At 40.7% G+C, this 22,782-nt stretch overlaps 1 protein-coding gene across 8 annotated transcripts in view; it reads right to left on the reverse strand.

Moving 5' to 3' along the window:
- The window catches only part of LOC132378375 (uncharacterized), a 240,158-nt gene that overhangs the window by 65,697 nt on the left and 151,679 nt on the right, over positions 1 to 22,782 (reverse strand). The window contains exons 1-2 of one of the 8 annotated variants that reach the window (XR_009507008.1): positions 586 to 604; positions 62 to 171 (exon numbers count right to left, since the gene is read on the reverse strand). The exons of 1 other annotated variant lie outside the window; for it this stretch is intronic. Coding sequence is in view for 1 of the 7 variants with exons in the window: in XM_059945248.1 (XP_059801231.1) it covers positions 586 to 628 (43 nt within the window). In the remaining 6 variants the exon portion in view is untranslated. 6 more of the 8 variants (XM_059945250.1, XM_059945251.1, XM_059945252.1 and 3 more) reach the window with 6 other exon arrangements.

The following is a 22,782-nucleotide window of genomic DNA, read 5'->3' on the forward strand; positions in this document are numbered from 1 at the left end:
TTTTTTTACATACCTAAAAGTTTTAACAAAGTAAAATAATGAATCTTTTCCTGATACATACCTTAAAAATGTCATCTGTTAAAAGCTATTGGGCATTGTTGATCGGTAGCTGCCAATTTGTTACACATCTCCAGCCCTCCACACCGTGCTGGGACTCCAAAGACAAGGCAGCTAATAATTTGGCAGAGAAGGACAGACAGACAAGCTGTACACTGTAATAGCAGAGCATCTGCAACCAAAGCAATTTACATTCTGTCTGGGTTTCAATTAGGCACATTGCCATTAGGCATTTTAAGCTCATACATTTCTTTTCTATTTTGAACCCAAATTATTACCCGCTAATGTCCTTCGTAATTACACTCTCCATCCATTATTGGGTTCAATTTTTCAGATCAATAATTTCTGAGATTTCACCTCTAAAGCAGTTCATTTTCATGTCATTTTTATATCCAGAGGGTTCACTTGGGTAAATCCATTTTCAAATATAATACAACTGCTTAAATTTGGTGTCACTGTTAGAAAGAAGATAGATAATTATAGATATGGGGGTTGGGGTGCCGACTGTTTTATAGTACTGGAGCGTACCAGGAGGCCTGATCTCTCTCTCTTTCTCGCTCCCTCTCTCCATCGAAACACAAACATGTACATTTTGGTCAGCTGCCTGTCTGCCACGAACTTCTTGGCCCCTTCAAATGTAGGAGTAACTTAGTTATTTCGATTTTGTAATAAATGTCAAGAAAGATAGATAACTTCAGATAAATGTATAAACTGGTATTGGTAGTGGAAAAGGATGATTTGCCAAAAATGGGCAAGGACATTTACTTCCAATTATAAACTGAAAAGAAATAGATTGAGGTCATGGATCTTTGTGTACAGATCACATTAACAATTAAACAATATTAATGATGTGCAACAGAGCCCTCTAAAAGCAGTCAAAATTAACCACCTTCACATACCTCTGGTTAAACATTTGTGGATTCTAACATTAATCCAAGTACAAAGATCAAATTTGTTTGTCCCACATTCCAAATGAAGCACTATACTTGAAAAGACAGTGAGAAGGAATTCTGTTGCTACATTACTAATATTTATTTTGAGTGCATTTCCTTTCTAAATCATATACATTATGCTTGCATTGTCACCAATTCAATGAAAAACAAAGGATAATTTGATATATTAATACCACAAGGTAACACAATGGCAATACTATCTCTTTTTGAATGGACTCATTGATAAATTTTTGACCTCGGAGGATAGCTCATTTCATAACATATCTTTGACTAAAACAAATTACAAAAACTCTGAAACACTGACCTCTTAATGAATGAATGATTTAGCTGCAGTTCCTACTATCTAATGCAGAGATTGTGCTCTAATTAAAGGATACTGAGAGTACACTGGACAATTTTTTATGGGCATATTGATTCTGTTGTGCTGTGATAAAACTATTTTGGATGATAGCAATGATTAGAGCAGGTGCAACAATCTCTTCAGAAAATCAAAGCAAAAACTGACTCAGTCACAGCAAAAATCCATTGTGATTTTAACAGTTCAGGACCTCAATTAGGTGGAGAAATACCTAAAGTAATGGGACCTTGAAAACAGATAGATATTTATTGAAAACTAGAAGGACTTTAACCCTGATGTATGGCATTGTGTCCATTACACATCAATCGTGTCACAATTTGGGCCAGGTTGTTGACAGGAATGTACGAGAGAAGTTTGTTTTGGAATTCACTGTTTAGTGTACAAATTAATTTTTCAGATACAGTCGGCCCTCGTTATCTGCGGGGGATTGGTTCCGAGACCCCCCGCAGATACCAAAAAATGTGGATGCTCTAGTCCCTTATTTAACCTGTCTCAGTAAGGCGGTCTTTAGGACCCAGAGGAACCCTGGACTTTATTTCACATGGTTTCATGCGGTGGACATTAGGAACCAGCGGTGCAGCTCAGAATCTGCAGTGTTTCTGTTCATGAAAATAATCATAATCACAATTGAAAATAAGGTGGAAGTAACAAAGCAATCAGAAAGAGGTGAAATGCCATCGGTTATTGGAAAAGCATTAGGCTACAGTCGGTCAACGATCGGAACCGTTTTAATGGAGCATGTGAAAGGCCCTGCCCCAATGAAAGCTACAATTATTACTAAGCAATGCAGTGGTTTAATTATTGAAATACATATGTTTCTCAAGTGTTTTATATGCATATAAAGGTAAAGTATGTACAATATACTAAGAAAAACGTTTGACTAACTGACGCTAAATAATACTGGATGTACCTGTTCTGACTTAAAATCGACTTAAAGACAGGTTCAGGAATGGAACTCATCCATAATCCAGGGACTGCCTGTACTTTTGAGTCACTTTGAGATTACTTATAATACCTAATACAATGTAAATGCTATGTAAATAGTTGTTATACTCTATAGTTTATGGAATAATGTCAAGAAAAAATAGTCTGTACATGCTCAAACAACGAGTGCCGGAGCGAGAACTTCCGGGTTTTCCCGATTCGTGGTTGGTTGAATCCGCGGATAAGGAGGGTCAACTGTACTGTGTTTTCAGTACTGTTATTATGGTCACTTCAATCGTACGAACATAAGAAATTAGAGCAGGAGTAGGCCAACCGGCCCGTTGCACCTGCTCCACCATTCAATAAGATCATTGCTGATCTGACCACAGAATCATCTCCTTCTACCTGCCTTTTCCCCATAACCCTTAATTCCCCTACTATCCAAACTAGTCTTAAATATATTTACTGAGATAGCCTCTGCTGCTTCATTGGGCAGAGAATTCCACAGTTTCACCACCCTCTGGGAAAAGCAGTTCCACCCCATCTCCATCCCATATCTACTCTCCCGAATCATAAAGCTATGTCCCCTGTAACTAGTCTCACCTATCAGTGGAAACAACTTTCCTGCTTGTATCTTATCTATTACTTTCATAATATTATATGCTTCTATAAGATCTCCTCTCATACTTCTGAATTCCAGTGTGTACAGTCCCAGGCGACTTAATTTCTCCTCATAGTCTAACCTCCCTCATCTCTGGAATCAACCTCGTGAACCTCCCCTGCTCTGCCTCCAAAGCCAGTATATCCTTCTTCAAGTAAGGAGACCAGAACTGCACGCAGTACTCCAGGTGCGGCCTCACCAGCACCCTGTACAGTTGCAGCATAACCTCCCTGGTCTTAAATTCAATCCTTCTAGTATTGAGGGCCAACATTCCATTTGCCTTTTTGATAGCCTGCTGCACCTGCAAACCAACTTTTTGTGATTCATACCTCAGTAGCATAAAAATCGTTCCCAACAAATGCAGCATGTAACTCTAAATTTTCATTCTAGTCTGGTGCTGGAGGACTGCTGCACTGACAGAGGTGCACTCTTCATCTTACATTCTTGATATATGTTACTTATTTATTCGTTATTACTTTATTTGTTTTTTTTCTTTTTTCGTATTTGCACAGTTTCGTTGTCTTTGGAACACTGGTTGCCTGTCCATCTTGTGTGAGTTTTTTTTTATTGATTCTATTGTGCATCTTTGTGAATGCCAACAAGAAAATGAATCTCAGGGACATATGTGCATTTTGATAATAAATTTACTTTGAACTTCTAACCAAAGAAATACTCAATGGGGTGCAAAGCTCTTTTGCATATCCTCAGGTGTTGAAAGACATAGATGAAATGCAAGTATGCCTGTCTAACGCTCTCTCCTTTACGAATCTAAGTGTCAGTGATCAATGTATCCATACTTCCAGCTTTAATACATAGGAGTCACAGGGCTCAAGTTGTGGAATTCTAAAAAACTAGAAAAATTCCCAGTTCTTTTAAATTTACCACTGAAGACTGGCTGAGACGGCACTCTCTGGAAATATGTTTATTCAATATGCCCATGTTTATAAACTCAGTGGCCGCTCCACCAGGTACACCTGTATGCCACATTCCCTGAGGATAAGATCTATTGCATAGCGGGGGAGAGAGTCCAAAAGAAGTGAGCAGGGGTAGTTGAGAAATTTTGTGTGCTACAGTTCCTGAGGAGAAGTTGAATTGTGTCTGATGAGATACATGGCAAGAGCCAATAAAAAGTGGGCCAGCGTTAGAGTGGAGAGTTTTGACATTGTCTCATAGAGGCTTTGGTGAAGAGAGGCAAATGCAGCAGGCAGATTTTTTTGTTTATCTTTTCTTTCTTTCTTATTGCACATTTAGAGCAGTAGGGTTGACAAGCCGGATAGTGGAATGCTCCTCCTGAGGGATGTGGGAAGGCATGGAGAGTTCCAGTATCCCTGATGACTATATCTGAAAGAAGTGCATCCAGTTGCAGCTTCTTTCAGTGTGTGTTAAGGAATTGGAGCTCAAATTGGATGAACTCCAAATCATTCAGGAGGTTGAGGGTTAATTGACAGGACATACAGGAAGGTGCAGGACACAGGAAATTAGATGACTGTCAGGAGGGGAAAATGAAACAGGAAGCTAGTGCAGAGTTTCCCTCAACAATGGATATACCACTTTGGATACTATTGGAAGCAATGACCTAGTACAGCAAAGCCACATTGAACAGGTCTCTGGCACTGAGTCTGGCTCTGCAGCTCAAAAAGAAAGTGGAAAGAAGAATTGAGCTGTGGAGATAGGGAAGGCATTGAATAGGAGAACAGACTGTGGTCTGTGGTCGAGAATGAGATTCCCAGATGGTATGCTGCTTCCCACCTGTCGGGGCCAGTGACATTTTGGATCGAATCCACAGCATTTTTAATTTGGATGGTGATCAGCCAGAGGTTGTGGTCCACGTCGGTACTAATGACATGGGTAGGAAGGGGAATGGGGTCCTGCAAAGTGAGTTCATGGAGTTGGGTCTAAGTTAAAGGACAGGGTTCTGATCTCAGGATTGCTAATGATGCCACATGATTGTGAGGCCAGCAATAGGAAGGCCATACAGTGACTAAGCAGGTGGAACAGGATGGAGAGCTTCACAATTTTGGATCATTGGACTTCCTCCCAGTAAAGGTGAAACCTGTACAGAAGGGATGATTTGCATCCTGAACTGGAAAGTGACTAACATCCTTTCAGGAAGGTTTGCTTGTGCTGCACAGAGATATTGAACCTAGAGTTGCAGGGGGAATGGGGACCAGAGTACCAAAGCAGATAGTGAAGTGGGTGTGGGGTAAGGTGTTGTTAAACCTATACACAAAGGCAGAAATCGAAAGGTTAAGCATGATGGGGCTAATATTCTGAGTTGTGTATATTTAAATACAAGTATTGTAGGATAGGCAGATGAGTTTAGGGCAGGGATCAGCACATGCAATTACAACATTGTAGCATTTGTGAGATTTGGTAGCAGAGGGGCGCGACTGGCAGCTGAATGTTCCAAGATTCTGTTATTTTACTTGTGATGCTGTGAGATGGATTAAAGGGGGAGGGGTGGAACTACTAGTGAGGGAAAATGTCACGGCAGCGCTCCAACAGAACACACTGGACAGCTCGTCGATTTAGGCTACATGGGTGGAACTGAGGAATAGGAAAGGGATGACCACGTTAATGGGAATATATTATAGACAACCCAAAAGTCAGTGGGATTTAGAGGAGCAAGTTTGTAGAGATATTGCAGACTGCTACAAGAAATGTAAGGTTGTGATAGTAGGTGATTTTAACTTTTTACGTGTTGACTGTGAACCTGAGAGTTGCGTAGAGATCCCACACAGTTAAAGGGCTAGATAGGATAGAGTTTGTCAAATGTGTTCAGTGAAGTTTCCTTACTCAGTACATATAAGTTCCAACCAGAGAGTGCAATACTACAAACTGTAGATTGCCTATTAGCGATTGAGACAGGACAGGTGACATAAGTTTGTGAAGGGGAACACTCAGCATCTAGTGATGATGATACCATTAGCTTCAAGATAATTATGGAGAAAGATAGGTCTCATCCCCAGGCTAAGATCCTAAATTGGAGAAAGGCCAGCTTTGACGGTATCAGAAAGGATCTGGCAAGTGCCCCCTGGCAAAGGGTACCTTCTGGCCAAGATGCATATGGTAAGTGGGAGGACTTCAAAAGCAAAATCTTGAGAGTACAGAGTTTGTATGTTCCTGTCAGAATAAAAGGCAAAGATAACAGGTTTACAGAACCTTCGTTTTTGAGAGATATTGAGACCCTGGTTAAGAAAAAAAACATGTGCATAGAAGGTAAGGCAGGAAGAAGCAAATGAGATACCTGAGGGGTTATAAGAAATGCAAGAGAATACATAAGAAGGAAATCAGCAGGGCAAAAAGACATGAGGTTGCTCTATCTGACAAGGGGAAGGAGAATCCCAATGACTTCTACAGATAAATTAAGTCCAAAATGATGGTAAGGGACAAAATAGGTCCTCTGAAAGATCAGAGTGGTTAACTGTGCATGAAGCCGAAAGAGATGGGGAAGATCTTAAATGGATTTTTTTTTGGATTTGAATTTATTAGAAAATGTCTAGAGAGTTGACAGAACTGAGGGAAAGCAATAGAAAGGTCATGGACCGAATACAGATTACGGAGGAAGATGTGTTTGCTGCCTTGAGAAAAATTAGGATGCATAAATCCCCAGGGCCTGATAAGATGTGGGAGAGTTGTGCAGCAATACAGGGGCCCCAGAAGAGATATTTTAAACATCCTTAGCCACGGGTAAGATGCTGGAGGCAAAGAGGATAGTGAATGTTATTTTGTCATTTAAGTGAGGCTCTAAGAATAAGCCAGGAAATTATAAACAGTGAGCCTTACATCAGTAGTGGTAAATTTATTGGAATTTCTACAGAAGTACCATGGCGAGCATTCTAGCTGGCTGCATTACTGCCTGGTATGGGGGGGGGGGGGGAGGGGGCTACTGCATAGGATTGAAGCAAGCTGCAGAGAGTTGTAAACTTAATCAGCTCCATCCTGAGCATTAGCCACCGTAGTATCCAGGACACTTTCAAGGAGAAATATCTCAGAAAGCTGGCATCCATCATTAAGGACCCCTATCACCCAGGTCATGCTTTGTTCTCACTGTTACCATCAGGGGGAAGTATAGAAATCTGAAGGCACACATTTAACAATTGAGGAAAAACTTCTTCCTCTCTGCCATCCGATTTCTGAACGGACACTGAGCCCATGAATACTACCTTACTACTTGTAATTCACAGTTTTTTCTCTATTATTATGTATAGCACTGTGCTGCTGCTGCAAAAGTCAACAAATTTCATGACATATGCCGGTAATACTAAACCTGATTCTGGTTCACAAATTCCAAGGGATTGGATGTATAAGCATTTGGATAGACAGGGACTGATTAGGGATAGTAAACATGGCTTTGCGCATGGTGGATTATGTCCAACCAATCTTGTAGAGTTTTTGAGGAAGTTTCCAGGAAAGTTGATGAAAGCAAGACAGTGGATGTTGTCTACATAGACTTTAGCAAAGCTGTTGACAAGGTTCCACATGGGAGGCTGGTCAAGAAGGTTCAGTCAGTTGGCATTCAAGGTGAGGTAGTAAATTGAATTAGACATTGGCTTCACAGGAGAAGCCAGAGAATGGAAGTACATTGATGCTTCTCTGATTGGAGGCCTGTGAGCAGTGGTGTGCTGGGTCCTTTGTTGTTTGTCATCTGTATCAATGATCAGGATGATAATGTGGAAAAATGGTTCACTAGTTTGCTGATGACACAAAGATTAGACATTGGCTTCATGGGAGAAGCCAGAGCGTGGTAGAAGATATTTGCCTCTCTGATTGGAGGCCTCTGAGTAGAGGTGTGCCGCAGGGACCTGAGCTGGCTCCTTTGCTGTTTGTAATCAATATCAACAATTGGATTGATAATGTGGTAAACCGGATCAGCAGATTTGTAGATGACACAATGAGGAAGATAGTCAAAGTTTGCAGCAGGATCTAGACCAGTTGGAAAATTAAGCTGAGAAATAGCAGATGGAATTTAATGCAGACAAGCATGGAGGTGTTGCATTTTTGGGGGAAACAACAGGGTAGAATTTACGCAGTGAGTGTTAGGTAACTGAGGACTGTGGTAGAACAGAAGGATCTGGAAATACATGTACATAATTTGTTGAAAGTGGTGTCATGGGTAGATAGGGCCACGAAGAAAGCTTTTAGCACATTGGCCTTCATAAACCAAAGTCCTGAGTACAGGAATTGAGATGTTATGTTGAAGATGTATAGGATATTGGTGAAGACTTATTTGGATTACTTTCTCCAACTTTGGTCACCTACCTGCAGGCAAGATGTCAATAAGATAAATGTGATGCAGAGAAAATTTACAAGAATGTTGCTGGGACTGGAGGACCTGACATAAGGAGAGATTGAATAGGTTAGGACAATATTCCTTGGAAAGTAGAAGATTGGGGGTAGGGGGAGAGTGATTTGATAGAAGTACACAAAATTATGAGCAGTATAGATAGAGAAAATGCAAAGAGGTCATGGGGTAATGGTGAAAGATGAAACATTTAAGGGGAACAAGAAGGAGGATTTCTTCACAGAGGGTGGTGGAAGTGTGGAACAAGCTGCAAGAGGATGTGTTAGCTGTGGGTTCGATTTAAAAATTTAAGAGAGATTTGGATGTGTAAGTGGATGGGAGGGATATGAAGGGCTATGGCCTGGGTTCAAGTCTAAGGTGCTAGTCAGGTAAGTAGTTAAGCACTGGATATGCTGAAGTTTCTGTTTCTGTGCTGCAGAGCTCTAAGATTCTATGATCTGTGCACCTGCTCGTTAATCCAAGTATCTAATCAGCCAATCATGTGGCAACAACTCAACGCTTAGGAATATGCAGACATGGTCAAGAGGTTCTGTTGTTGTTCAGACCTAACATCAGGATCACAAAGAGATGTGATCTTAGTGAGCTCTACCGTGGAATGAATATTGGTGCCAGAGAATGGTGACAAGAACAAAAAACCATATATTAAGCAGCAGGTCTGTGGGCGAAAATGTCTTGTTAATAACAGAGGTCATAAGACAATAGTCAGGCTGGTTCAAGCTGACAGGAAACCGACAGTATTTCAATTAACCCCACATACATAGGAGGTACCTAATAAAGTGACCACAGAGTGTTAATGTGTTAATTCAATTTTTCAATTCTAATATGTTAATTCGATTTTTTAAATTGATGAGTTCTCCCAATGCTCTGAACTCACTATTTAAGCTTTTGCCATACTGATTAACAACAATGAAGTGCCTCAAGTGCCAACAAGATCTTGAGTTAGAAACATTTATTGAACAGGAGAAGACTTCACTCAGCATCATACTTGTCTGGAAAGAATAGATAATTAAATTTTTAATTCAAGTAGCACTAGAAATTGTAGAAATAAGGCATTACTAGTGTCCGCAAGGGTAGCAAGATGAGGTTCCTGTGAAGGATAGTCATTGTATGCTGATTTCGCTGTCACTCCAACCTGCTCTACTCAACAGTAAAATGCAGTTGCGTAGACTTCCTTCAGTAGGTTTCCTAACTTTCTGTTCAGAGACTTCTAAAACAGAAGAAGAATAAAGGCACACCCTATTAACACCTTATTATGTAGTATTGTTGTTTATCACTTCTCTTCCATTGACTTGAATAGATCAAAATTGTAGACAAGTGTACAACACACCTATCTATTTCTACATTTAGCAAGGGCAATTGAAGACAGATGTAATGCTATTTTTGAATTGAGGTGAATTGCCTCCATTTGGGAATAGTGTAAATGAGCAGAAATTCTAATCATCTACTTTCTTCCAGTATATATTCTCCAGATTTGGAACTGGTGTATTCACTTCAAATATCTTGGTAACTTCCTCTCCACTGCAAACATTTCTATCGTTCCAAGTCTCTTCTTGTACCTTGCATCCCTCATCTATGTTATCCTCCTACTGGTCTGGCACACTGCAAGTTCCATAAAGATGAGATATTTCACTTTATTGGCTCTGACTTACAAACCATCTTTTAAAGGTCCATTGGGTACACAGGAAAGATTGGACGTGACCCTTTTAAATGACTCTTCATCCATGAACTCCACTGCTTTTTCTGAAGAGAAAAGATATTAGGTGCAATTTATCACAGATATTGCATCCTATAATGATGTAAACATAAACCTATCTGATTAAAATTCTGGCACCACAGATCCTCATGGGAGAGTTTTAGATGTCAGCCTTAAGATTCATTGGCATTGTTTAGACAGATTTTATTTGACTTCCTGCATGGAAGACTGTTTTAGGGCCTGGAGTGGCCACTTACTAGCCAGGTATACGGTTGTATGCTGCCCTTCCAACCACCTCCTTTCCCAGTTTATGATGTAAAGTTCCTTTAATGGCCACCATTAGCTCTGGATTTGTTCTGGATCACTCCCGTAGTCAAAATCAAGCTTGTTGATAATACCCCACTCTGAATACCGGCAGTTAGTCTAGGCTGACAACCTAGTAAATGCTGCATCATCAGATGCATTACCTTCTGGACAAGATTGCAATGTAGGAAACAGTGATCAATTTGAAGACAGCAGGGTCTGTTTCAGGGCTCAGCGCAGGCCTCCCTAGCGCATTTGGTATTGGATTTTGCACATAAAACTCAGCAACATAGCTTCCTCCACAATGCTGGGACAACAATCAGACAATCAGATTTCACTGGACATTGACTTGCTTAGGAATGCTACACAACCATTTGAATGCCAGCCAGTAAAAGAAACTGGATGTCAGACACCAGCACACGTGACCACCTGCTCTGCCATACATTTTACCAGCAAGCCCAACAACAAGCTAAGCAGAGGGGCCCAATGCATCCCTCTCCAGGTGATGGGGCAGAAAGATGTCAAATCTAAATTTATAGACAGGTAGGGTGAAAATGGGAGAGAGCTGATGAATGGATTAGGTTATGGGTCACTACCTAGAGGATAATGTTTTCATTTGGTAGAAGGGACAATAGCAGAATCTCTACTGTTGAGACAGTGTTCACTCCTTTTTTCAGACTGTACCTCCCCTGCTATTGTTTTTGCTGAGTTTATTCACTTTCATCACATAGAATTTCTGTTTATTGTTGAACTGCATACCTGTGTTGCCGTTCATAGGTCAGCATGCCCACCAATTTCATCTGCCTAAGTTATTGCAATACAGAGGGAAATACTTCCATTCATCAGACCAATACTGGTTCCCACCATTCCAATCCTGCCACTACTATCCGGCGCCCACCTGATTCCCCCCTATTTCCGAGTAGCCCAGGAATTTGCTGCTTTTGACAAGCTTTTAAAAGGCTCCTTTCATTCTTTTTCCATTCTGATCAACTTACAATGGCCAATACACCAAAACTACATCCCTACCATAACCCCATGCTGCCTCTATAGAATCATCATTATTTCTGTAATGTGCACATTCATTATGCCCCCATCTGACCAAAATTTTTGTATTTTACTGAGTTTTTCCAAAGATCACATCAAGATTTTTACTTCTGTTCTCACAGATTTCAAATAAAAGAAATCTTTTCTTTACTGTCCTCCAAATAATCACCCCATGGTGTTTGTGAGAAAACCTCTAAAAGTTAGCTAGTTTACATTTCTACATCGAGTTCTCAGTGCACTGTGGGCTAAAGTGTGCAGTGGTCAAGGCAATATTCCCACAGTCATGAGCTAAGTAATTTTTAAATTGTAAATGTAATTCTATATTTCCCGATTCCTATAATATAAATTTATTGTTTATTCAAGTTTAAGTTTTGTTCATTAAATTGACCTCTGTTGTCATGTTGAGGGGAGGAATAGGGGAAGGAAGTGGAGAACCAATTCGGTTTTAATTATTATAAACAAAATTGAATTATATATTTTTTAAAATGTCTGTCTTTTTCTGTATAACTGCACAACACCAATGAGGCAGCATTTTTCTTGCTTTGCAGTTTCCAGATGCACATTGAAGAACTCTCCGGAAAAAAAAATAAATAAAGAATCCTACTCATGCAATCTCACTACTAACTGCAACAACCTTTTTTTTTTGTGACATCCTATATCTTCACATATCTTTCCCATTTCGTTGCTTAATTCACAGCTTAAATTGAAATGAACACACAATACCACAAGCTACTAAAAAAGGACATAGCTCTTCATACTTATTGGCAACTTTACAGTGCTTTCCAGGTCTACATTCAGCAACTGCTGCTTGATTCAGGAGATTGTGGATGGTTCATTAGGCCACCAGGGAGCCCCATTTCAGAGCAGTCCTCAATCTCACGCAGTTCCTTCAGTCCAGCCATTGTACAAATGCCTTCCTCTGTAAAGCAGAATCATAGCTGACAAAGAAGTAGGAAGTAATGTTTTCCACCTGCTAACCATTCACTTGTTCAGGGCCAGTTCTTATTCTGTCACCTGGTGTACTGTGCCAAAGCATGCTAAAAATAAAAGGCGCTTTCCCCTTGTGAGAAGTTACTTGTGAATTTGGACTACTTAAGCTAATTGAAGGCCATTGTCAGGACTCGACTCTTGGTATTCCCAAACCATCAACTTCATGATGTATGCCTGATTTTGATTCTGAAACCATGAGAAATTCTCGAAAAACACTTTTAGAATCTGAGGTTACTTAACACACCATCTTTAATTAAGTTAGTTAAATGAGACACAGACTAAAGTACAAACATATAACACACAGAAGATCAGCACAGCCTTTGCCCACAGCAAGGCCACAAAGACACGTTGAAGTAAAATTTCCTTACTTGGTAAACTTCGATGTGCCAGAACAATTTCACGCTTTGAAGTGAATTCAAACAACATCCTCTGCCAAGAGAAACAAGCTTGATGCAACAAGTTCTATTTATTTTATGCTATCATGTGTTGAATGGACATGGGCATTAATTCTTTATGTATTACGGCTAGTACCAGTTGTCATCCTTTGAATATTCAGAATCAGGTTTATTATCATTGACAAATATCATGGCATTTCAAGTCGAGTCACTTTTTATTGTCATTTCAACCATAACTGCTGGTACAGTACACAGTAAAAACCAGATGTTTTTCAGGACCACGTTGCTCCATGAACCAATACAAAAACTACACTGAACTACGTAAAACAACACAAAAAACTACACCAGACTACAGCATAGTAGTAGGCAGTAAGTTGGTGTCAGTCCAGGCTCTGGGTTACTGAGGAGTCTGACGGCTTGGGGAAGAAACTGTTACATAATCTGGTCGTGAGAGCCCGAATACTTCGGTGCTTTTTCCCAGATGGCAGGAGGGAGAAGAGTTTATATGGGAATGTGTGGGGTCCTCCATAATGCTGTTCGCTTTGCGGTTGCAGCATGTAGTGTAAGTGTCCGTGATGGCGGGAAGAGAGACCCCGATGATCTTCTCAGCTGATGTCACTATCCGCTACAGGGTCTTGTGATGCGAGATGGAGCAATTTCCGAATGAGGCAGTGATTCAGCTGCTGAGGATGCTCACAATACAACCTCTGTAGAATGTGGGAGATGGGAGATTGACTTTCCTCAGCCTTCACAGGAAGTAGAGACGCTGCTGGGCTTTCTTTGCTATGGAGCTGATGGTAAGGGACCAGGTGAGATCCTCCGTCAGGTGAACACCAAGAAATTTGGTGCTCTTAACGATCTCTACCAAGGAGCCGTCAATGTTCAGCGGAGAGTGGTCGCTCCATGTCTCATTTATTGTTTTATAGCAAAAGACTGAAATAAAATAAGAAATAATTTAAAGAAATTGTGCAACGAGGAATAGCAAGGTCGCGTTCAAGGGTTCATGGACTGTTTGGAAACCTGATGCTGGAAGGGAAAACGTTATTCCTAAAACATAAAGCTTGTACTATCAGTCTCATGTACCTCCTCCCTGTGAAAAGGGCATGTCCCAGATGGTGAGAGTCCTTAATAAGGAATGCTGCATTCTTGAGGGATTACCTTATGAAGATCTGCTGGCATGGAGAATACTTTACTTCATTACCCATTATACACCCACACCCAAGGATGAGGCCATGGATGTGGCTTAATTCTCTGTTATTCTTGCTGAATCACACCTTGCAGTTGTCCTTGAATTTGATTTTAAGATGTAGGACTAGTGTTCCCGACGTCCACCTCTGAATGGAAGCACCATTTATTCCAGTTCAGAGGTAAAATGCATAAAGTCCTGCTTTGATCTCTGCAGGTATACTCTACTCAGTATAGCTGCTGATAGAATTCGGTCCTCTCAATTGCACAATATTTTAGAAAAGTATTTTCCTATATCGATATATCTATGTAGTCGCAACAATGCCCTTTGAAACCTGTTAGGTGCATTATTTAGTGGTTTGGGAACACCCATTTCCAATGGACAATGATGTTTCAACATTCACCACATTCTGTTCTGATGAAAGGTCTTGTCTTGAAAGTTGACTTTCCATTTCCCTCCATTGATGTTAGCAGACCTGCTGAGTTTCTTGAGATCTTGCATGTTGATCCAGATCCCATCACCTACAGTCCCTTGCAACGTCATTGAAATCTCAATTATTTACCCATTGCCAATTTCAATACAACATAATCAATGTTTAAAGCAAAATTGCAACAAAGACTGTTGTTCCCACTAATGAACAGATTTTTCCACAATATTCCTTTAAAAGAAAACCAGTTATTTCTGTATTTTCTAGGCTTTTTCTCAAAAGCCGATAATCCCCTCTGTGGAATTTATCTTCAATCTACCTCCACCTAACACATCTCTCCTCACAGGCCCCACAGGTATAACACCTGCATCCTTCAGGTTTCTTTAACTTTATCTTTCAACCTTTCCCCCATCACCTAAGGAGCTTAAATTGGGTTTAAATACTACACTCACTTCCTGCCCTGTTCGCTCACCAATTACTTGAAGGTGAACCACTGGGATTTCTGCTGCTTGACAAATCTCATCTGTTTTCTCCAAGATCAGGTTAGCTTCACAAAGCAATCTTGCTTGCACCCTTGAGTCAGCAATTCCAAACAAGTCCATCTCAGAGCATTCCTTCTGGTGTAAATTGCATGGAACTCGCAATCTTCAGTGACTTTTTGCAGTGCTCTTCTATACTGGCCATGCGATTCATCAACCTTCTGTTAAATCTGAACCTCTCAAAAGGGAATACGAGAACATTTCTGTAACACGAATGCTATTTTATATTAATTGCTCTCCTTGGCCCAGTTTATCCAAGTGGAATAAACTTCACATCCTTCTGCTCCTGTCATCATTGGTTGTTTTCCTTCAGTCTTTTACTCCAACTTCACTGCTGGCAACATCATTTTGACACACACTTTTTTCTGAAACAGTTCCACCAGGTACTTCGAGAGCTTGTTATTGTGCATGCAGCATTTGCCCCAAATCACCAAACCAACCATAGTTTTTATGAATATCATCATTCATTCTAGATACTAAATGAGAAGGTGACAGTTGCTTTAAACAAATCAAATATGCCCATTGCACAATGTAATGATTCCTCTTGATTCTAAGAAAAGATAGAAGTTGCGGAAAATAATATCAAATCTTATTTTAAAATGCATTCAAAATTAATGAAACAAGCTTGTACAAAGACATTTTAGCTACTTTCAGAAACACATCCTCAAACTCTTTGCAACAAAAGTCAATAAACATGAACACTGTATATACACTTATTTTGTGATATCATTCATATAAAAGGAAATTTTGGTGGGAGATAAACAACAAGGGCAAGTGTTTATCAAGAGAGTAGTGGCACAAAAGTTGTAAAGACAGGTATACTAACATAAGCTGCACCCCATTTTGACCACAATAACTGGCAGCAACTGGTCAAAATTGGGGTTGTACATTTGGGAATTGAGTGGAGGTACTTCTACTGTGTATTTAATATTTCATAATATTTCAGTATTATGAATATATTGCTTTGTAGAGCATTCTTTATTGCTTACATAGTTCATTAAAAGTTATATTTAAAACTATGTGACTAGCATAGATAATCATACTACCACATCATATATGCACATCTCGTTAAAGCAAAAACAAAACTAAGACATGCATTCCAGACTCCCTTGCTTTGACTTGATTAGTTTTGAGCAATGTTCAATCTTGAACCATTTTCAAAGATAGCATTGGAAAGCTCAAATATATCAATGGTAAAATATTGTTACGTGAAAGCAGAGTGTTCAAGTTATATTAAAAAATGAGTGCAACATGTGCCGCTTCAGAAAGGAGAGATGGTACATGGTCAAGTTAAAAAAAAAGAGAAAATGGATAAATTCATGGTGTTATGAATGTGCCACAACTCTGAGGGGCCGAAGGGTACAAAGTAGCTCCCTCCTTTGTGAGAATTGCAAGATCGCTATTAATTTGGGTCTGGGACCAAGGAAATGAGAGAGAGAGACATGCAGGATCCACAAGGGTTTGGAATGTGGGTCCTGGCCTTAGCAATACAAAGCCACTGATAACGGCCATCGACTCTTGGAGACGGAATTGTGTATTGAGTACTGTACTATTCATTGAAGCCCTCAGGGAATGACCAGAGTGGGCTGGTTGAGGGATTGCATCATCCCAACCTGATTGACATCTGAGACCCCGTGAGTAAGGATAAAAGAGGGTCTGGGGAACAACCCTTTCAGACGCACCAGGAGACCGTGACAGCCGGTGGAGGGCTCACGTGCTTCCTTTCCCATTGCCTGGGACTGGGGCCTTACCAAGGAAGAACGGTTTAGCTAAAGAAGAGGCCACCAATGAAATTTCGAAGGATCGACATCATAAAAAGGACAAGCTGGCAAGTTTCTAAAATCTGTCTCTCTCTCCAACCAAAAAAGCTGCAGCCTGAATGAACTGATTGACTTTTATATTTCCATCGGACAATACATTATCCCCTAGACAACTATAGAGCTTATTTCTTATTGATTATTATTATACCCGCACTTCTAGATTTAGTACTGATGACGTATATTATCTGTATGTCTGCATTGAAAGTATTTTTGTGTATCTTTTACCAATAAATACTGTTAAAAATAGTACCATCAGACTTCAACGGACCTCTCTATCTTTGCTGGTAAGTGACCCAGTTACGGAGTTGGTAACAATGAGTACCAAGAAATGATGATCATAAGTAAAAAAGTTAGAGATGGCTGGTGACATTGGAAAGATAGATGTGTTCAATTACACAGGAGATAATGGAATATGTATACAGAGCAAATTGAGCAGCATTTTAATGCAAATGGAATAGCCAATGAGAAAGGAGCGTCAGTTTTGATGAGTGTGCTCAGTTTGCCTAGAAGTTTAATTGCTCCAACCAAACCAGCCAAAATGAGTTTTGTTGATATCGTGAAAGTAATAATGGTACATTTAGAACTGAAACCATTGTTGATTGCAGAGTGCTTTAGGTTTCATAAGCAGAATCAAAAGGAGTCCACTTCAGCATATTTGGTAGAATTGAAGAAGTTGTTTGATCATTGTCAGTTTGATAATAGGCTTAATGATGAGGTTGAGGAGAATGAATTCAAAACAGCTCATAACCGAAGCACAATTTAAATTTTAAAAAGCAGTTGAAATAGCTGCAGACAAGAATGAAAGTGAGCATGAACAAAATTACAACATCTAAATAGAAACCTGCCTGGCAGAACAAACTGTGTTACATGAGATCAATTCAGGTTTAAATGTGAAAATTACAGAAAATGCCACATGCAAAGAGAATGTCAGGCCGACATAAATAAATGGACTGCACAGGGAAGAAATAAAGATAAAAAGCAAGTCACAATTTTAAAATGAGCACTAATTTGCATGCCGAAGATGAAAAATCTAATAATGATGAGAGTGAAACAGGACTTAGTAGCCTTAAAATTTACAATGTGAAAACCAACAAAAAACAAGCAATATGGCTTATTCCAGAGGTGAATGGCAAAAAAAAGTAAAATTGAATTGGACACTGGCTCGGCTGTTTCCATCATTCCACATTATGAGTTTGAACAATATTTCAAAGATGCTGAACTGTAGCCTGCACATCTATAATTTAAGAACTTATACTGCAGAAAAGAGTATTCCTGTAGGAATGACATTCACAAAAGTGAAAAACAACAACCAACTAAATTAACAAATACTCTCCCCTCCAATGCCCTCCCCTCCTCTCTCACCCACCAACCCCTTCTCACTCTCCCTCCCCCCTCCAACCCCATTGGGATTGCAGGTGGTAAAAGCAAGTGCCAACATTGCGGGGTTGTGACTGACTGAGACAACTGCAACTTGATTGGAGATCCTTCCATAATTTGCATATCAAATCCCCTGCAACTGAGTAAATAGATAATGAATTAAGAAAGGTACTGGATGATACCACCACTATGTTCAAGGATGGCATTGGAAAACCCAAATGAATGAAAGGTAAAAAAAAAGTGTTAAATAAAAATGCCACACCCAAGGTTTACAAAGCCCATCTGGTTCCTTACGCCATCTGTGATAAAGTAACCAGTGAGCTAGATCGCATGGAGGCTGAAGGAATTCTTTCCAAGTTTCAGTGGAGCCCATGGACAATGCCTGTTATCCCGGTAGCCAAGAAGAATAGATCTGTCTGGATCTGTGATGATTTTAAGGTCACCATCAACCCAGTATTGAAAGAAAATCAATACTTTCAAACAAACACCCTGATGGTATTTTCACTAACACAGGTGACTTTAACCATGTGACCCTAACGACAGTCCTGCCTAAGATTCCACGAGCATGTTGATTTTGCTACCAGAGGTGAAAATACACTTGCACGAGGAAATCTGCAGATGCTAGAAATTCAAGCAACACACACAAAATGCTGGGGGAATGCAGCAGGCCAGGCAGCATCTGTAGGAAGAAGCACAGTCGATGTTTCGGGCCGAGACCCTTCGTCAGGACTAACTGAAAGGAAAGATGGTAAAAGATTTGAAAGTAGGAGGGGGAAATCTGAAATGATAGGAGAAGACAGGAGAGGGAGGGGTGAAGCCTAGAGCTGGAAAGGTGATTGGCAAAAGGGATACAGAGCTGGAGAAGGGAAAGGATCATGGGACAGGAGGCTTAGGGAGAAAGAAAGGGGAAGGGGAGCACCAGAGGGAGATGGAGAACAGGCAAAGTGTGGTTGTGAGACAGGCAGAGAGAGAAAAAAGGGGAGAGGGGGTAAAGCAGGATTTAGAGAAAGCAGGACCTCCCAGTGGCCACACATTTTAATTCCACGTTCCATTCCCATTCTGATATGTCTATCCATGGCCTCCTCTACTGTCAAGATGAACCCACACTGAGGTTATAACCCACACCTTATATTCCGTCTGGGTAGCCTCCAACCTGATGGCATGAACATTGATTTCTCTAACTTCCATTAATGACCCTCCTCCCCTTCTCACCCCATCCCTTATTTATTTATTTATTCCCCCCCCCCCCCCACTCCATTTTTTTCACTTCTGCGATACCATAGACAAGAGGTGCATGTGGCAGGGAATTCAGAGGATTACAGACTACAAGTTTACCCTGTGCATCAGAGACCAGGATGCCTCACTCCGAGGCTGAATGTCTTCTATGCCTAGTTTGATGTGCAGGATGAAGCGCTGGCGAGGAGGGCATCCCTTCCCCCAGGGGATCAGGCCGAAGCCGAGGTGTGGAAGACCCTGGCCAGAGTCAACCCACACAAAGCTGAGGGGTCCGATAATATATCAGGCTGGATTCTGAAAGACTGCACAGCCCAGCTGACAGAGGTCCTGATGGATACATTTAACATCTCTCAGGAACAATCCATTGTCCCCTCGGTTTTCAAGGTGGCAACCATCATTCCAGTGCCAAAGAAGGTGACAGTAACCTGCCTGAATTGTCATTGTCCAGTGGCGTTAACATCAACCGTTACAAAATGCTTTGAGCAGCTGGTCACGGAGTACATTAAAGCCTTTCTCCCAGCTACATTGGACCCTTTTGCAAATCAACTTCCCAGCTCTAGGCTTCATCCTTCCCCCTCCTGTCTTCTCCTATGATTTTGGGTCTCCCCCTCCCCCTCCCACTTTCAAATCTCTTACTATCTCTTTTTTCCGTTAGTCCCGACGAAGGGTCTCGACCTGAAACGTCAACTGTACTTCTTCCTATAGATGCTGCCTGCCCTGCTGCATTCCACCAGCATTTTGTGTGCGTTGCTTGGACCCATTCCAGTTTGCTTATCATTCAAATCAATTCACTGATGATCCAATAGCCTCTGTCCTGTCCCACCTGGAAATGGGGTCTTATATGCCAAACTGCTGTTTATAGACTTCAGTTCCATATTCAACACCATCATACTTCAGAAACTGGTGGGGAAACTGTCCTCACTAGGTCTCAACACCTCCCTCTGCAATTGAACACTGGGCTTCTTAACAAAAAGGCCATAGTCAGTCCGTGTGCACAGCGAAGTCTCACATCCCATTACACTGAGCATTAGTGCTCCCCAAGGCTGTGTGATCAGCCACCTGGTGTTCACATTGCTGATGCATAACTGTATCGCAGGATCCAGCTCAATCAGTGTCACCAGGTTTGCAACTGTGGTTGGCTTTATCAAGATGGAGTATAGAGAGGAAGTGGAGCTACTGGTGAGACAAACAACCTAAGCCTAAATATGGAGAAGATAAAGAAAATCATGGCGGACTTCAGGAAGGTGGAGACGAACCATCCCCCTCTGCAAATACATGACTCCTGCGTAGAGAGAGTTAAATGCACCAAGTCCTGGGAGTTCACATCTCGGATGACCTCACCTGGTCCCTTAATTTTACCTCCTTGAACAAGAAGGCACAGCGGCGCCTCCACTTCCTAAGAAGATTGAGGCAAGCAAGGCTCCTCTGCACTCCACCTTCATCTTAACTGCATTTTACAGTAGCACCATTGAAAGTGTACCAACAAGTTGCATCTTCATTTGGTTTGGGAGCAGTTGAGCATTGGACCAGAAGACCCTACAAAGGACTGCAAGAATAGCTAAGAGGATCATAGGGGTCTCCCTACCATCCATCGAGGACATTTATCGGGACCACTGCGTACACAGGGCCCCTAATATTATTAAGGATCCCACCCATCCATCCAGTATCCTCTATGACTGTCTACCATCAAGGGGAGAATACAATGCATAAAAAGAAGAATGTTTAGAATGAGAAACAGTTTCTTCCCTCAGGCCATTAAGCTTCTGAACTCCCTGCTGCACCGTATTTGAAGCATCACTGGTTAATCTGTCTGTACCTTAAAATATTTAATATGAATGCACTTCAGCTTGTTATTTATGTGTGATTCATCTGTAGATTTTATTCTTACCTTCATAAGTTATCATGTGCTATCTGTGTAATGTATATTACTGTGCCTTACACCCTGGTTCAAAGAAACATTGTCTCGTTTCTATATACATTCTATGGTTATAGTATATAGTTAACTGACAATAAACTTGACATAACCCTCTATCTTTCTGGAGGAAAATATTTCAGCAAAGTGGACTAGGCTGAGGGCTACTTATTGTTGGAGATTGAAGAAGAGACCAAAGTATTTCTCACCATAAACACTCACAAAGGGTTTTATCACTACAATCGGCTTGTTTTTGCAGAGCACTCTGGCAGAAAGCTAAGGACCAGGAGCTGCAAGGCTGCCCAGGCACTCAGTGTTACTTGGATAACTTCATTGTTACTGGTAAGGATGACAAAGGATATCTCCAGAATCTTAAAACAGTGATAAAAAGATTAGAAGATTATAGTCTCAGCACGATGCTGCATTAGTCTTTCATACTGTGCTTACACTATTGATGCACAAGAATTACACAAGTGTACTGAGAAAATGATAGCAGAGGTGGATGCCTCAGGACCACAGGATGTGTCATAGTTGCAGTCCTTTTTTTGGATTTCTCAATTACTATAACAAGTTTTTGTCAAACCTGACTAAGGTGTTCTACCCCTTGAACTCATTACTACAGATTGGGAAGAACTGGCAATGGACAAAAGAGTGTGAGGTGCTTTCCAAAAGGTAAAGGAAATGGTGACATCTATAATCACTTATTATGGTCCACATCATCTAGTGAAGCCTTACCTCATGGTATTGGTGTTGTTTTCAAATGTTGTGAGTGTTGGAAGTGAACGCCCCACGTCAAGTTCCCTTATGGCTGCAGAGAAAAAAATTACACTCAGAGAATGACAGAGAGGCTTGAGACTCGTTTGGGCTACAAAACATTTCAACCAGTACACGAATGGAGGAGAGTTTATCCTCATTCCTGATCATCAACCACTGGTGTCCATTTTCCATCCTCATTAAAGTGTCAGAATCATGTCCTGCAGTCCCAGAGTCAACACCTACTACAGAGTAGGCAGCAGAACCTGAGATCGTTTCACAATCACAAGTCTCACCTGCTAAGCAGAGTGACGTCCATGGCCAAGTAAGACATTACCCATAAGAGAAAGGAGACCTCCATAGCAGTTAAATCTTTAGGCCTGATGGAACAATTTAAAATTTACTATGCTGTAGATGCCTATTACCAGGGTAAAATGCACATTTTAAAACAGCATCCTCTCACTGAGCTCCAAAATCAAGGATATCCAAGGGATTCCTTCACTTTCCCAGCAGAGCCATTTCATTCCAGCAGTTCCTTGGTTAGTCACTTGGCTACTGTGCTGGCATTCATTCTCTTTGATATGGTCATGCTTGTACAACCTCAATAACAAGTCTGCAGGCCAGATGATTCCTCTCTGAAATCTTTACAATTCAAAGTAAAGTATATTTATTATCTAATATGTATATGCCTTCATATACTACCTTGAGGTTCATTTTCTTGCAGACGTTCACTGTAGAATAAAGAACTACAATAGAATCACTGAAAAACTATACATAAACAGACTGACAAACAATCAATGTGCAAATGAAGGCAAAATAATAACAACCAGATAAAACTTCGAACTGTAT

The sequence above is a fragment of the Hypanus sabinus genome, chromosome 20 (genome assembly GCF_030144855.1).
Source record: "Hypanus sabinus isolate sHypSab1 chromosome 20, sHypSab1.hap1, whole genome shotgun sequence".
NCBI classification, from domain to species: Eukaryota; Metazoa; Chordata; class Chondrichthyes; order Myliobatiformes; family Dasyatidae; genus Hypanus; species Hypanus sabinus.